Source organism: Brassica napus, chromosome A1 (genome assembly GCF_020379485.1).
Source record: "Brassica napus cultivar Da-Ae chromosome A1, Da-Ae, whole genome shotgun sequence".
Classification (NCBI taxonomy): domain Eukaryota; kingdom Viridiplantae; phylum Streptophyta; class Magnoliopsida; order Brassicales; family Brassicaceae; genus Brassica; species Brassica napus.
Window position 1 is genome coordinate 7998455 of NC_063434.1, and position 17505 is coordinate 8015959.

Consider the following 17505-nt stretch of genomic DNA (forward strand, 5'->3'; position numbering starts at 1 on the left):
TAAATTAATAATAAAAACAATTTAACCCCAATATATATAATTTCCAATAATATATTACAAGTTTTGTATAGTTCTAATTGATTCCATTTCAATTATGGGCGGTGTATTATTAGAACATAAATATACAAGTTTAGTTATTTTTATATTTATGAGATTGATTCAAATAAAAAATATGAAAATTAATCAAACATAAGTGGATAAATATTGTATCTATCTTTTCAAATTAATACAAATATGTCGACTTATATGATACACATCGTAAGCAAGTTAATTTAAACGCAAGGTATTTTAAATTTATTTTCTGAAAGCTAACCCACGTTCATATAAAGCAACCCTAACACTCTTTACATAATAACGATGGTTATTTGAGATTTCAATGAAAACTAACTTCTCCGGTAGCAGTAACCAAAACCAAACATGAAGAACAAAGAATCTGATACACGGAAGAGGAAACCAAATCATCAACCTATAACTCCAACGCCATCAGATTCTCAATCGTCTGATGGGACAAAGTCCGATATTGGAAATCGTTCAGTGTTGAAAGATGTTTCAAATTTAACTCCGACATTATCACTATCAAGGAGTAGTCAGCGTTTTACTCATCCATCAAATGTCTTAAGTTCAAGAAATCAAAACTATGGTGATTTTTCTTAACCCATTACAGTTTTATGTGTTACTGTTTGTCTGGTTTGTAGTCAGTGACTAATCAATTTAAGTTCATTTGATGGATTCTATTTTGTTGTGTTTACACTTACAGACAAAGCTAAAGGAAAGCAGCCTCAGTGTTCTAAGAGATTTAGAGGTAATGGTAAGCTGGGTCAATTTTTTTTAAAAAAATTTAACTTAAATAACCATTTGGTTTAGTTATGACAACTGATATTGTTATTTTCTTTAATCGTTTTGATGAGGAGGTGATTATAACAACAAGTCTGCTCAGTTCTCGAACATCATTTCAAGAAGGAGTTCATGTCTCAAAATTCAACCTACTAATCTATTACCAGCCTTCTCCAAGGCAGACATTGCGAAGCAGCAAAATTCAAACGTGTGGACAACAAGTCAACATAACAACACAGAGGATGAACATGGTATGCATTGTCACAGTTTTTTCAAACAAACATATGAACCATATACATGATACAGTTTTTTATTAATATACAGAGGAGGGTGACGATTATAGTGATCAGAGTTATGATGTTAGTAGTGAAGATAGTGATTCGTATGAAGTAGCTACTGGTAACACTGAAAACAATACTGGAAGAAGTTCTGTACCAGATGAACAAAGGTCTAGGATTTTGACTATGGCTGAAGTATTTAAAACCATGTTCAAAGATATTGTTTCTCCGGTGAATGAATCCAAATCAACGTTCAACCAAGGTGAATCTTCATCTACATTACCATCAGAATCAAAATCAAATACTACAGGTAATAATAATTTTTTACGTTTTTGTATTTCAATATAACCTTTTTAACAAACACTGATTAATTTTAAATTTTTAACAGAGTATTTAGATGAGGGTGATCCTACTTACATTTGTGACTACTGTGGTGCGAAAATGTGGTATGGTGAACGCATTGAAAAGAAAAGGAAGATCAAGAAACCAAAATTTTCTATGTGTTGTGGACTAGGTCAAGTTCAGTTACCATTACTAAAGGAATCACCGGAGGTCTTGAAAAGATTGCTTCATGGAGATGATGATATGAGCAGATATTTTCGGGAAAATATCAGGCAAATTAATATGGTTTTTTCTTTTACATATCTTGGGGGTAAAGTGGATAGATGTGTTCCGCAAGGACGTGGACCAAAAATGTTTCAGCTTCAAGGAGAATACTATCACTTAATGGGTAGTTTAAAGCCACCAGATGGAGAAGAAGCCAAGTTTTCTCAGCTTTACATTGTTGACACTGAAAACGAAATTGAAAACAGAGCCGCCATCATAGGGTACGTTATTAAATAAATAAGCACTGCGAGATAGCCTATGTTTCTATATTATTTGATACTCTAAGAATGTGTACATCGTCATTGTTAACCAGGAAATACAAGAAATCTGCGGATAAGGCTAAAAAAGAGAGTTTGAGAAAACAAGTCATTCAGAAGATAGTTGAGATGCTAAACGAAGTTAATCCATATGTGCATCAATTCCGCTCAGCAAGGGATAGGTTTAATACTAATCCAGAGACTACTTTCCATATGCGGATTGTCAGCAGTCGCGAGAAAGACGGGAGGACATATGATACTCCTACTGCATCTGAGGTGGCTGCATTAATTCCAGGTGATTTCAATTTGGAAATGGATAAAAGAGATATTGTTTTGGAAGAGAAGCGAACAGGATGGCTGAAACGGATAAGTGAAATACATCCTTCCTACCTAGCTCTTCAATATCCTCTTATATTTACATATGGTGAGGATGAGTTCAGACTTGGGATTAAAAAAAGACCTACAGATGCTACAGCAAAACTGAAGAGGAAAAATATTAGTATGAGACAGTGGTATGCATTTCGGATTCAGGAAAGAGATGGGGAAAGTCATACACTTCTGCACTCTAAAAGGCTATTCCAACAGTTTTTGGTTGATGCTTTTACAACTATAGAGTCTAACCGCTTGTGCTATCTGAGGATGAACCAGAAAAGCCTTAGATCAGATAGCTTTGACTCTATTCAGCAGTCTGAAAATGATGGGAAGATAGATATGCATGATCAAGGCAGTCGGTTTTTGTTACCAGCCACATTTGTTGGAGGACCAAGATACATGAAGAATATGTATCTAGATGCAATGGCGATCTGCAAATATTTCGGGTTTCCAGATCTGTTTATAACCTTTACATGCAATCCTAAATGGCCTGAAATCACAAGGTATCTTCAGCCACGCAAACTCAGTCCTGATGACAGACCCGATATTCTCTGCAGGATCTTTAAGTGTAAATTGGATTCGCTTATGTATGATTTAACAGATAAGGAGCTTCTTGGAAAGACAGTGGCATGTGAGTTTTATTACATGGGTGTTTTATTCTGATATAATATGGTATATCAAATAGTAACTAATGTCGTTCTATTTTTCTATTGCAGCAATGTACACTGTTGAATTTCAGAAACGTGGCCTACCACATGCTCATATTCTGATATTCATGCATCCGAAATCAAAATTTCCTACAACAGATGACATTGACAAGATCATCTCCGCAGAAATACCTGATAAGGAAAAAGAACCAGAGTTGTTTGAAGTGGTAAAGGATATGATGATTCATGGTCCTTGTGGGGCAGTTAATATGAAGTCACCATGCATGGAAAATGGGAAATGTTCAAAGCTGTATCCTAAAGATCATGTTGAGAAAACGGTAGTGAATAAAGATGGCTTTCCAGTTTATAGAAGGCGTGAAATGCCTGGTTGCTTTGTAGAGAAAAATGGCTTCAACTGCGATAACAGATATGTTATACCGTATAATAAGGAATTATCCCTTCGTTATCGAGCCCATATAAATGTGGAATGGTGTAATCAGACTGGTTCTATTAAATACTTATTCAAGTATATTAATAAAGGTCAAGATCGTGTCACTGTTACTGTTGAGCCACCAGAAAAAGGACCAGCTAAACAAAAGGTTGGGACTGATGGAACAGTAAAAGTTGAAAAGGAAAATGAGATCAAAAATTTCTTCAACTGCAGGTAAATTTCTATTTGGTCTTTTTCTGCTATTGTTGACTTCTAAATGTCATCAGCTACTGAACTAATTTTGATTCCATAAATTTTCAGATATGTTTCTGCGTGTGAAGGGTCATGGAGGACTTTTAAGTTCCCTATTCACTATCGATCAGTCCCAGTTGAGCGACTGCAGTGGCACTTACCAGGAAAGCAGATTATTATTTTCAAAGACGATGACACTTATGACAAAGTGACCAGTCGCAAGCTTATTGAAAATACTATGTTCACAGCATGGTTTGAATTGTGCAAGGTGAGTGATGTTGCCAGAAAGCTAACGTTTGCAGAAATCCCAACTAAGTTCACGTGGAATAAGAATGAGAGAAAGTTCCACGATAGAAAGAAAGGATTCAGTATTGGTAGGATCAATTATGCCCCAAGGAAAATTGAAGAAGCTTTCTATTTGCGTGTTTTGCTAAACATAGTTAGAGGTCCAACATGTTTTGAGGAGATTCGAACATTCAACAATGTTGTGTATCCTACATATAAGAAGGCGTGCTACGCGAGGCTTACTAGATGACGATCAAGAATATATTGATGATCTTGTGAGGGCGAGTTTCACTGAATCAGCAGGACATATGCGGCATGCTTTTGTTATAATGCTCATGTCTGGTAGTTTGTCAGAGCCAGAAGTTGTTTGGGAGAATACATGGAGTTACTATGTGATGATATAGAGTATAAACGGAGAAAGCTACTAAACAGACCAGGTTTGAACATAACTCTATTTACACTGATAAAACAATATTCTAAAAGGAACGTTATATGTCTAATTTATTTGTTGTTTTACTTCTTTGTAGATCTCTGTTTAAGTGATGATGAAAAAAAACAGTTTGCTCTTCTAGAGATTGAGAAGATTTTAAAGAGCAATGGATTTTCTTTAGATCAATGGGAATATATGCCAAAGCCAGCTCCAGACATTGGTGGGAATGACAATGTGTTGATTTTAGATGAGCTGAGTTATGATAGGGAGAAGATGAAAGCCGAGCATGACAGAGACATTGTCAAACTAACAGAGGAGCAAAGAAAGATCTATGACGAGATTGTTGATGCAGTAGTAAATGAAAAAGGAGGTGTGTTCTTTGTTTATGGATTTGGTGGAACTGGTAAAACCTTCCTCTGGAAATTGTTGTCTGCAGCAATCAGATACAAAGGAGAAATATGTTTGAACACTGCATCAAGTGGGATAGCTTCTCTATTGCTACAAGAAGGAAGGACAGCACATTCTAGGTTTGGAATACCGATAAACCCAGATGAGTTTTCCACTTGCACACTCATTCCAGGTAGTGATCAGGCTAATCTGGTAAAAGCAGCTTCTCTAATCATTTGGGATGAAGCCCCAATGATGAGCAGGCACTGTTTTGAATCTTTGGATAGGAGTATGAAAGACATTTTGGGAAACAAGGACAGGAGACCTTTTGGTGGGAAAGTAGTTGTATTTGGAGGTGATTTTAGACAAGTATTACCTGTCATACATGGTGCTGGAAGAGCAGAAATAGTACTGGATTCTCTTAATTCCTCATATTTATGGAAGCATGTCAAAGTGATGAAACTGACAAAGAATATGAGGCTACTTTCTGAAAACCTGTCTGCTGAAGATGCAAAGGAATTAAAGAAATTCTCAGAGTGGATTTTAGATGTTGGGGATGGAAAGATTGGTGAAGGGAATGATGGAGAAGTAGTAATCAATATTCCAGAAGAGTTTCTTATTACTGATGGAGATGATCCAATAGAATCAATTAGCAGAGCAGTGTATGGTGGTGATGTTTCTTTATAGCAGAATAAAGAGCCAAAGTTTTTTCAAGAGAGAGCAATTTTGTGTCCTACGAATGAGGATGTCAACAAGATTAACCAGCACATGTTGGATAAACTACCAGGTATAGTATTTTCTTGGAGAAATTTTTCGGCTTTTGGAATTGTTTTCTGCAACTGGATTTCATATTGGAGTTTGTAACATGCAGGAGAAGAAAGAATTTACTTAAGCTCTGACTCCATTGATGCTTCTGATCGATTCTCATTTAATGACCAAGCTCTCACTCCCGATTTTTTAAACACCATCAAGGCTTCTGGTCTTCCAAATCATAGCATTCGTTTGAAAGTCGGCTGTCCTGTTATGCTGCTTAGAAACATCGATCATACAAACGGACTGATGAATGGCACTAGACTCCAGATTACAGAGATGGATGATTTAATGGTAAAGGCGAAAGTGATTACAGGAGAAAAGGTGGGAAAAACTGTGGTCATTCCTAGAATTTCTATAACACCATCAGATAAGAAATTGCCTTTCAAGATGAGGAGGAGGCAGCTCCCTATTGCAGTTGCATTTGCTATCACAATTAATAAGAGTCAGGGTCAATCACTATCTCATGTTGGTTTGTATCTTCCAAGAGATGTATTCTCTCATGGACAACTATATGTAGCTGTCTCCAGGTTACATCCAAGAAGGGATTGAAGATTTTAATTGTTGACGAGGAAGGAAAGCCTAAGAGGGAGACAAAGAATGTTGTTTTCAAAGAGATTTTTCAGAATCTCTAATTGTAATTTTTATTTTGCTGTGTGTTTTGACTTCTAGAACTTATTGCTTTTACTTTCAGACTCTGAACTTATTTGGAAACGTTTTTTACTAAATGTCTATATAAGTAATTTAATCTAGCAAGTAACAACACAGCAGAAATACATTAAAGCAAAACACTTATACGTAAGACTCTTGCTAAGGTTTGTCTAAAGGAGTCAAGCAAGAAATAACACAAGTAGACATACATCAGACATTCAACATTTGTATTCCGTTCGTACTACCAATCCTAATTTATGTTCCACAATTCTAAACCTGTTCTTCCTTTTCAAAGTTGTTTAGAGAGACTTACTTGAAATGCCAAAGCTTAAGGTTATTTTGAAAACGGTTTGATTGATTTCCTTTGCTCCATTTGCTCATTCTTCTTTTAGTTTTTTCGTCCTGAAGAAAAAATACAAGAGTTTCATTACATCGAACACTACAGCAGATAATATTTAGTTATTTTATTTACTGTAAAACTACTGTAACATTTACAACTAAGACATAAAATTTAAGAAGCTTAAGGCAATATCACAAAACATCAATACTATTACTAGAAGAGATATGATCACCTTCGTGTTTATAAATGAGAAGAGTCAAGATCACCTTCATGTTTCACCAATCATCATTACTTCCAACTACTGAAACAAAGATGGGACCAAGATTACTCAAAAGCACTTTTCATTTCAACCAAAATATGTATGAAAAGGTTAAGACAAGCCCTTATTCCACCTCATTTAGTTTTTTTATTTCCATAATTTATCCTGATTAAGTAGAAGAACAAAGCTTTAAAAGTTAACTTACAGATCGGAAATGAAGCTTTTCTGATTTAGTTTCAGATGAATCGTCGGTGATGAGACACTAATTGAGTTTCTTTGTCACACAGCTGGACAGAGAATAGCCAATGATGCTTTCTGCCTTTCTCGATTAAGTAGATCGAACTTGGCTCCCTTCAAATATACTTCAGACACATATAATAGCTCTACGATGACCAGCTTCGGTAAGATCGATCATTGGAATAAACGGAGTCCTCTTAAGTCACATCTTCTAACTACTGTAAACAAAGACTTTAATTTACGCAAACTATTAGATTCAGCTCAAAATTAGAGAACATATCCCAGAATCTATACTTTAACAAGAAAACGAAGGATATTACAAGTACCTGAACGGGTTGGAGAAGAATTTTAAAGATCCATGAGTTTGAGACACAATCCTTTTGGTGGTATTAGAGAGAGAGAGAGAAGCAGTGTTCTTTTCAAGCTGGAATCTTTCTAGAATGAAACACGAAAGGTCAAACGAGTATTGTCGGAGAATGATTAAAGTTGGGCCTTGGGCCTGTAATTGAAAAAATCAAAAATCAAATCAAATCAAGTATTTGATTCACTAGAAACTGTAAATATAAGGCCTTATATTGTCGGGATATATGTATTTTGGTTTTTTGTTGACATAAAAAAGTACAATTATAGTTTAAACAATGCTATTACTATTGTATAAACTTTCCAAACACAAATATACAAATCAATTTCCATGTAAAAATATAAACTACAACCTTTTCTGTGACAAAAAAACAATAAAAACTAAATACCCCAAATGTTTTTATTAAAAAATTATATGGACAGATTATTATTAAAAATTAGTTGGTTTTGAAGTTTTCTTTGCTATATCTTTTTTTTTCTGGAGTCTAAATATAAACTAACAATTTCCTAATTTTTCTCATTCAAGTTTTAAGCTACATTAATTTAAATATTTACTTATTTTCTTCATCTCCTATAAATTAATCTACTCTTTTCTCAGTTATTTCTAAAACCACATAATACTCTAACATTGAAGATCTCTTCAATTCATTTGTCTTCAATCATCAATATCTACCAGTATTCAAAGGTCAGATTTTCAAATTGTTAGCGAGAAAGTGAAAAAATTTTCTTCTATTATCTTCCAAGGTGATAGTTCTTCTACCTCCAATCTGAATTAAACTGTTATACATAATAATACAATCCTGTAAAGAATATCAAACATCATCAAGACATTGAAAATAATAAGTCTAACTTATAATGTTATCTTAAATGTGTTTTAAAGCTTTCAATATTATAGACAAAACATTTACTACCTATCTCATGTATATAAATGTTTTTTTAAGACGGTGATATATATATGATATGTGTGTCTATTTTGTAGATAATAGAAAGTTACCCATGTGCACTTTAATCATTATTACATTTTCTAAGTATTAATAATATTGATTTGGATTTCAAAGTTTCTTATGTGTTTTTGTCCATTATAATTTATAACTTTATGTTAATCATATTTGCTATAGATGGAGAGAAAAAAATATGAAAAAGATGACATAGAAGCTACACATGAAGCTGATGATTTAGGTGATGTTTCAACAAAGGCTAATCAAACTTCGCAATATCAAGATTGAATGGAAGTTAATAGTAAGAACAAAGAGAAAACAATGATTAACCATGAAAATAACTCAAACACAAGCGAATTGTTTTATCTGAGTTTTCTTTTAAACAAGAACAAAGTATCAACCAGCTACACAGATTTACGAACTGTTAATGGAGTTTTGTATCCTACCTTTGAAGATGCTTATAATGCTTTTTTTATTTGAACTACAATTTTATCTTTAGAGATTTTTCAATTTCTCAGTTATTTAGCTCCTTATGTAGCTCCTATATTCGATTATATTCATGCTTACGTATTGATAGATTCAAAACTATTTTATAATGTGTATATCTTTTAATTATTAAATTTATTAATTATATTATATATACATGTGTAGATGTATATATCTCACAAATGCACAGTTATGCAATTTGACATATGTAATATAGTTATCAAAAATTATATTAAAGTAACATTTAACACAAATATGATTAAAACAACACAAACATAAAATTAAAATTAAAAATAAAATAAAACAAAAATATACCCGCCCTTGGAAGGGCGGGTCAGAATCTAGTCTTATATATTAAAACAGAAGTCACAACCTTGATTCATGTGTGATTTTTTTAAAAATGGACCTAATGGACCTATTCATAAAAATTCATACTATATTTTAATTCAGACTAATAATAAATATAATTTTTAAAATATTTTAATCATAATATCTTTTGATATCTTTTCATTTTAAATATAAATATACTAGGTGTTTTGCCCGCAATGCGGGCTTAAACATTTTCATAAAATTTTGAAAAGTTCTTTGTACGCTATATTCATTATTAATATAAATCTTCAAATAACTCAATATTATATTTTTAATTATATAATTAAAAAAAATTATTTGATTAATATTTAATTATATAATTAATGTTTTAACTTTTTACTAAAATACTTTTTCAGATAACAATACAATATATATATATATATTATATTTTTAATTATATTTTTAGATTTTGGATAGTTCAATATTCTATTTTTAATTATATAATTAAAAATTTTATTTAATTAATATTTAGTTATATAATTTATGTTTTTAACTTTTTACTTAAAGACTTTTTCGGATAATAATACAATATATACATAAGTTATCTCTTTTTAAATTATATTTTCAGATTTTGTATAATTCTTATTATTCTTAATATTAATCAATTATCTAATCAAAAAATCAATTAAAATTTTGTTTTTATTTTTTTTAATTTATTTATATATTTTATTAATTAACGGTATAAACGATATTAACCATTATAACTTTCAACGTGAGAGCTCCATTACGAAAATTTACATCGCAAATAATAGTATAGATTTATTTTAAAATTCTAACAACTCTGTTTAAAAAAGATTTTTACAAGATCATTTTTGATATTATATTTAAATATTTTTACTAATTTTGAAATTAGTTTAAAATATTATTATACATTAATATATTCAGTTATATAAAATTAAAAATAAAAAAATCTATAATATTTTAGTTATTATATAATCATAATCAATAATATTAAGTTAAAATTATTATATTGAGCTAAATATAATAAAATTGTATTAAATTTATATATTTATATATTTTATTTTCGTAATTATAAAATATTTATGTTCAAAAATAAAATTTAATATGTTGGTAAGATGGGTTAACATTATCAAACTATATAATACATGTATAAAAATTAACATGTATTTTTTTAAAGTTAATAATATAAAATCTTTGTAACTACTTTAATCATAATATATTTTCATTTTAAATATAATATATATTTATATAATATATTTTAAAAATTCTAATAAATCTGTGTAATATTTAAAAAATAACTTAATGTATTTTAAGTTATCGTTTAGAAATGAAAAAAAAAATTATATCCTATTTTATCTACTTTTATAGTCATGATCATCTTAAAATATAATTATTATACTAAAATAAATATGATAAAATTATATCAATTGATAAATTTATAAATTTTATTTTCATAAATATAAACTATTTATTTAAAATATAATATGATAATAGAACGACTTAAAATTAACAAACTATATAATACATGTCTAAAAATTAACATATCTTACACTTTTATATATACAATAATAAATTATCTAAAATGAATAAGCATAAAAATATTGGTAAAAAGAAATCTAATTTTGAAATACGGGTCAGAATTTAGCATAAATTAAATACAAAATATTTTTTAAATATATTTTCTCATGAATATATTAATTTGCTTAATAACTAAATTCAAATACAATAAGATAAATATATAATAAGAAGTGGCAAATACATAAGGTTGCACGGGTTAAACAATTAATTAATTATAACATGTAAATTATAAAATTATTGTATTTGAAATAGTTATATAAATATTTAAGTATATGATTAACATTAAAAATATATACCACTTATGTTTTAAAACAATAATTTATGTATAGAAAAGTGAAAACAAACACCCGTACGGTTGCACGGATCAAAATCTAGTAGAATCATTAAAAACCAAGTGAAACCATAACGTGAGAAATGAATCCAAGACTACTTAGTAAGTTGGTATATACTAAGATTTGAATGAGAGCAATAACAAGAGTTACAAAGGGGTGTTACATGTGGGCTATATGCATGTGATGCCAAACATTTGGCAGACAAGTGCACATGCCCAAGCGTTAAAAACGTTAATTACAATCTCCACCAGCTGTAATATTTTATATTAGGATCTCGACACATTTTTAGATGGCACAACTCATAACTAGAGTCCATCTATTAAATCACAAATCAGGTCAAGAAGAAAAAAGATAGCACACCATGAGTGGCTACTCCAAAATGGATTCAACAGATCAGACACCCAACCCGGTCGATCACCAGACACGGAAACCAGATCCAGAACCTGCTGAGATGAAACCAAGGCTTAGCAGGAACAGGTCGGTGGCTGCATCAGAGCATCCGAATCACTCACCAATGAAACCTGCTGTGTCTATGATGAGAAGATCTTCGTCTGTCAGCTCTGCCACCACGTGGCCTCTTCCTTTCAACGAAGGAGATGATAAAGAGAAGGTCCATGAGAAGAAGAAGAGCAACAACATCAAGAAAAAAGCATTCGTTAAGGCTTGTAAGCGATTCTTTGGGATCTCTTAAAACTCTTTTTGTTTTGTTTTTCCTCTCTAGTCTCTCTATCTACCATATTATATAGATCTGAATGTTATTTTCCATTAAAGTCCTATCGCTTTTTTATGAAACGTTTAATACGAGAACATGTTCCTTATATAACTGTTATCGTCTGCTTTGAATATTCGATCAGTGATTTTGACTTATGTCCCCTTTTTTTTCTTTATGTATCAATGATCTTTCATTGAAATAAACACATTGTTAAGAAACGTAATGAAGATCTTCTTGTATTTATAATTGAATTTGTCCACCAACATATACATATACACAGAGAGATTTAAATTAGGTTCCAGCAGATTGGAAGATTACAAACTAAATGTGTAAATACATTTTTGTATAGACAAATGGTATATTCAAAGATTTGGAATATATTCGTCATACAAAACGACACTGTAAACCCACTGCGTTTCGTAAATGTGAATCCATCGAAACAAAATGAAAATCTGGAAGTTTCAAAGAAAATAAACAAAATGAAAATCTGCCCAAAGATAATATTATAGAAATAATAAGATGAATAAACTGAATATTAAAGATGAATATGACTCTTGACTCCAGAATTGTCCTTTGCTGTAAAACCCGACCAAGAATCGTCGAGTCCAATGCACTTGCACATGGAGAGTTCAGTTTTGTTTTGTTTTTCTAATTTAGAAATAATGAATGTTTTCATCATTTTTCTAATGAAAAAAAGTTTTAGAGCAAAAGTACATTATATAGATAAGAAAAACTTATCAGGAATATCGACGACTTGATTTGCCAAATTTGAAGTCCACATGCTCCAAGACCAATGACATAATGCAAAATCCTTACCACATATGTAGGCATGAGCCTTTCTTTCTTGATATCTGAAACTTTTACTTCAAGTTGTATGTTATTTGATGATCTTTAATTAGTTAGATCTTAAACTTGTTAATTAACGTCTAACAATTTTTTTAAAGGACCTTCCAAAATGTATAACCGCAATTCCCGTCAACCTTTACCACATCGATTTGTAATGATGTCTGAACATGGTTTTCTTATTAACAAGCACCTTTAGATATTGCAACTTTATTCCCTGATGGCAATTCGCGAAGATAATAAAGAAGCAATCTAAAAGGTTCTCTCATAATAACCAAACTCAGTTGAATGTATATAAAATATGTAAGATGCGACTTCACATATCAAATGCAAACCTGAAATCAAGAACCATTCCCACCTACTAATACAGTGAACATAAATGTATACAAATGTTCATTTTCTTCAACGCCGAGTTACATCAACAATTGTGAGTTTGTAACTGTCAGAATAAATAAAAAGGCAATTCAAGTCTCAGACTCACATTGGATATTAGACATAATAAAATCTAATATATATAGCTGGTCGAAATCTGTGAGTAACAACCTAAAAAACAAATCAGTGAGGGCTTAGGTCCAAAATGGACAATATCATACTAAGCGAATGTTTGGCCTTCGGATATCCGGTCTGGTTCTAGTAGAGCATCTGGCCCAGGAGTGCATCTGGTCCATCGCAACAGTAACAACCACCAACTAATCACCATGTAACTGGTCCACGTCGTATAGACAAAAGAAAAATAACTTTTTACTTATCCATTAGATGTGGAGATGATTTTGTGGCTTAAAGTGACGCGTCGCATTTGAGAACATATGATACGAAGAGAAGTGTGTGGGCTCTGTGAAGTGTCTCGATGTTTCTAGGACGAAAACTTGAGAAACTCATAACCATAATACAAACACACACACACACACACACCCACACCCAACGGCCAAGAAAAGCCCATCCACTTTTTCATATGTGCAGCCTCTCTTTCCGGAAACTTCAGCTAGGGGGCCCCGCACTCGTCTTCACCTTCCTCTCTTTATCTTCTTTTATATCTTCTCAATCTTCCTTAGGGTTTATCGTCGAGATTTTCTGACTATTCTCTTGTTTCCTCCGTCTCTGTTATACTCTTACTAAGCTCGAAACATGGCTTCGTCCGCCGCTCAGATTCACGTCCTCTGCGGAATTGGCTTCACCACCTCATCTTCTAAGAGGAATCTCAATAGTAAAAGCAGTTTCATGCCAAGAAGCGCCTTCTTCGGCGCTAGAAACGGTCCTTTCTCCACCTCTACATCCTCCTTCCTGAGAATGAGGAGTAGAAACGGCGGCGCCTCTAGGTACGCGGTAGGTCCGGTGCGTGTGGTCAACGAGAAAGTCGTGGGAATTGATTTGGGAACGACTAACTCCGCCGTAGCCGCGATGGAAGGAGGCAAGCCAACGATCGTGACGAACGCTGAAGGTCAGAGGACGACTCCGTCTGTGGTGGCTTACACTAAGAGCGGTGATCGGCTTGTGGGGCAGATAGCGAAGAGGCAAGCTGTTGTTAACCCGGAGAACACTTTCTTCTCGGTGAAGAGGTTTATAGGTAGGAGGATGAATGAGGTTGCTGAGGAGTCTAAGCAGGTTTCGTATAGAGTTGTTGAGGATGAGAACGGGAACGTTAAGCTTGAGTGTCCCGCCATTGGTAAACAGTTTGCAGCTGAGGAGATTTCAGCTCAGGTATTCGAAGTTTATATTTTTGAGTTCTTATTTTTTTTTTTGTTGTGTGTGGTTATTTTCTGATTGGGTTTATGTGTGTGTTGTAGGTTTTGAGGAAACTTGTTGATGATGCGTCAAGATTCTTGAATGATAAAGTGACTAAGGCTGTTATCACTGTGCCTGCTTACTTTAATGACTCGCAGAGGACGGCTACTAAAGATGCTGGTCGTATTGCTGGGCTTGATGTTCTTCGTATTATTAATGAACCCACTGCTGCTTCTTTGGCTTATGGTTTTGAGAGGAAAAGCAATGAGACAATTCTTGTTTTTGATCTTGGTGGTGGTACCTTTGATGTCTCAGGTAACATTGAACTTTTCCGAAATACGCTCCATATATGTTCTTGAGGAATTTGTTTTTTTTTTTGTCTTATACTGTTTTTGATGTATTAATATGTATCTTGTTATGTTCCTTGGTGTGCAGTGCTTGAGGTTGGTGATGGTGTGTTTGAAGTGCTTTCCACTTCCGGCGACACACATTTGGGAGGAGATGATTTTGATAAGGTTAGTACACCTTAACCGTATAGTCCTTACTCCTTAGACATAGAGTTTTGAGTCTGTTTGCTCTCCCTTCTGTCCTTTTTTTGACAGATTTGTTTTTTTTTTTTCATTGCAGAGAGTTGTCGATTGGCTGGCTTCAAATTTCAAGAAAGATGAAGGCATTGATCTTCTGAAAGACAAGCAAGCACTTCAGAGGTTGACAGAGGCAGCAGAGAAAGCTAAGATTGAGCTCTCCTCTCTGACTCAGACAAACATGAGGTACAGTTTATTCTCTCGCCCAAATGTATGACTAACTTGTTAGTGCTTTCACAGACATGTGGATTCTGATTGATATGGATTCTGTGCCCAGCTTGCCTTTTATCACGGCCACAGCTGATGGACCAAAACACATAGAAACCACCCTCACACGTGCCAAGTTTGAAGAATTGTGTTCAGATTTACTTGACAGGTAATTTTACTTTCAGTTCATATGACATGTCAACAGGCTTCTATGTTCTCATTCTATAGCTTTTGATCAACCATGGAGACCTAAAATTGTTCTCCTTGTCTCTATCTTATATAGGTGTAAGACTCCCGTTGAGAATTCACTGAGAGATGCAAAGCTCAGCTTCAGTGATATTGATGAAGTGATCCTTGTTGGTGGATCCACACGTATTCCTGCTGTTCAGGAAGTTGTGAGGAAATTGACTGGGAAAGAACCTAATGTCACAGTAAATCCTGATGAGGTTGTAGCTCTAGGTGCTGCTGTCCAGGTGTGTTCTCGTGAACTTTTAACTTTCACCCTGTTTTCTGCAATGAGTACTCATTAAGCGTCATCTTTTTCTTGACTCTAGGCTGGTGTTCTTGCTGGAGATGTGAGTGACATAGTGCTTCTTGACGTCACACCACTTTCCATTGGTTTGGAAACCCTTGGAGGAGTCATGACTAAGATTATTCCAAGGAACACTACATTGCCCACTTCTAAATCAGAAGTCTTTTCAACCGCTGCTGATGGTCAAACAAGTGTTGAGATTAATGTGCTGCAGGGCGAGAGAGAGTTTGTTAAGGATAACAAGTCTCTTGGCAGCTTCCGTCTAGATGGTATTCCACCAGCACCACGTGGAGTTCCACAAATCGAAGTCAAATTTGACATTGATGCAAACGGTATCCTCTCCGTCAGTGCTAGTGACAAGGGCACAGGAAAGAAACAAGACATTACCATTACTGGTGCCAGTACATTGCCCAAGGATGAGGTGCGTTCACCTTTTTTTAATACTGAGCTGCTATCTCCATGGTGATTATAGGGTGATGTTTTTACTATTATATATGTTCATAGTAACAAATTGGGTGTGGATAAACGTTACAGGTAGACCAAATGGTCCAGGAGGCAGAAAGGTTTGCAAAGGATGACAAGGAGAAGAGAGACGCAATTGACACAAAGAACCAAGCAGATTCAGTTGTGTACCAGACAGAGAAGCAACTTAAAGAACTCGGAGAGAAGATACCAGGTGAAGTGAAAGGGAAGGTGGAGGCCAAGCTACAAGAGCTTAAAGACAAGATTGCAAGTGGAACGACCCAAGAGATCAAAGATACCATGGCTGCTCTCAACCAAGAAGTAATGCAGATCGGTCAGTCTATGTACAACCAGCCTGGAGCTGGAGCAGGTGCAGGTCCTTCCCCTGGTGGTGAAGATGCTTCATCAGCAGACTCATCAAGTAAAGATGGAGATGATGTGATCGACGCTGACTTCACTGACAGCAAATGAGAAAATCGAATTAGGATGGTTTGAGTTTATATATCCCGTGTAGAAACGCATGATTTTGTTGGTTGGTTGGGTTGAGTTGAGACACGCATGGATTAAGCTGTTCTTGTGGGAAAAAGAAAACGATTATTTGTCGTTAGAAAGCAAATGTGTGAAGCTGTCCAATGAATACTAGTATGCTGCAGTTTTCTCTCTTTCAGATGCTTCAATGGACTTAGAGGTTACACATAACTTAGAGATGCAAATCTTAAGATGTTGCTACTTGCTACCATACCAATCAGTGTAATATACCTTGTTCGACTCGCTTAAGGGGAAATCTCATTAATTAGCCAATGACGGGAAGTTCTCATTGATTAGTTGACGAGGGGAAACGGTTGACAACAGTCTCAATATATAAATTATCCATACCAAAATCTATTTAGTTACAATTGCATTATTTAATGGTTACAAATCTAAAATACATAATAGTAACATGAAGTATAAATATTATAGCCCTATTATATTTAACAAAAAATAACACCCGTGTGTGCGGCAAAACTCTAGTTAATATTAGAAGAAAAATTTCAAAACCACTTATTAAATAGAAAATTACCAAAACTCTTGATGTAATCCTAGCTAGAAGTGGAAGAAGATCACTAGGGTTCCTCTTTTTCGCTGCTCTGGATATTATGAAAACCAAACATATGATTGTGAAGAAACATAAGGAGGTTGGGGTAAAAAAGAAAACGATCTTGGTTGGCCGACTACCTACCCATGCTGGTATAGCAGATATCATTGATTTCTTCAAAGATGTTGGACAAGTTGTTCGTGTTCAACGTATTGTGAAACCCTGGCTGAAGGCGAATACTTGCCTTTGTTAAGTTTGCTTCTTCTAAC

General features: G+C 33.7%; 2 protein-coding genes and 1 pseudogene across 2 annotated transcripts; all 3 read left to right on the forward strand.

Moving 5' to 3' along the window:
* Positions 1–9: 9 nt before the first annotated feature.
* On the forward strand, positions 10–6223 carry LOC106448990 (annotated as a pseudogene).
* A 5105-nt stretch (positions 6224–11328) lies between these two features.
* On the forward strand, positions 11329–11966 carry LOC106374791. Its single transcript, XM_013814741.3, has one exon. It carries the CDS (start codon positions 11461–11463, stop codon positions 11788–11790), a length of 330 nt encoding a protein of 109 aa, XP_013670195.2. The 5' UTR covers positions 11329–11460; the 3' UTR covers positions 11791–11966.
* Positions 11967–13508: 1542 nt separating this feature from the next.
* On the forward strand, positions 13509–16823 carry LOC106415486 (heat shock 70 kDa protein 6, chloroplastic-like). Its single transcript, XM_048741542.1, has 8 exons — positions 13509–14352; positions 14439–14691; positions 14812–14891; positions 15004–15146; positions 15238–15336; positions 15451–15640; positions 15722–16120; positions 16234–16823. Exons 1-8 carry the CDS (start codon positions 13780–13782, stop codon positions 16630–16632), a joined length of 2136 nt encoding a protein of 711 aa, XP_048597499.1. The 5' UTR covers positions 13509–13779; the 3' UTR covers positions 16633–16823.
* The last annotated feature ends 682 nt before the right edge of the window (positions 16824–17505 follow it).

What these genes read in the sequence shown, in the direction of transcription:
- LOC106374791 (XM_013814741.3), top strand. Translation starts at nt 11,461, where the DNA reads ATGAGTGGCTACTCCAAAATGGATTCAACAGATCAGACACCCAACCCG.
- LOC106415486 (XM_048741542.1), top strand. Translation starts at nt 13,780, where the DNA reads ATGGCTTCGTCCGCCGCTCAGATTCACGTCCTCTGCGGAATTGGCTTC. An exon ending in TGGTACCTTTGATGTCTCAG is followed by an intron (nt 14,692 to 14,811) that starts GTAACATTGAAC and finishes CTTGGTGTGCAG; the next exon opens with TGCTTGAGGTTGGTGATGGT. An exon ending in GTACATTGCCCAAGGATGAG is followed by an intron (nt 16,121 to 16,233) that starts GTGCGTTCACCT and finishes TAAACGTTACAG; the next exon opens with GTAGACCAAATGGTCCAGGA.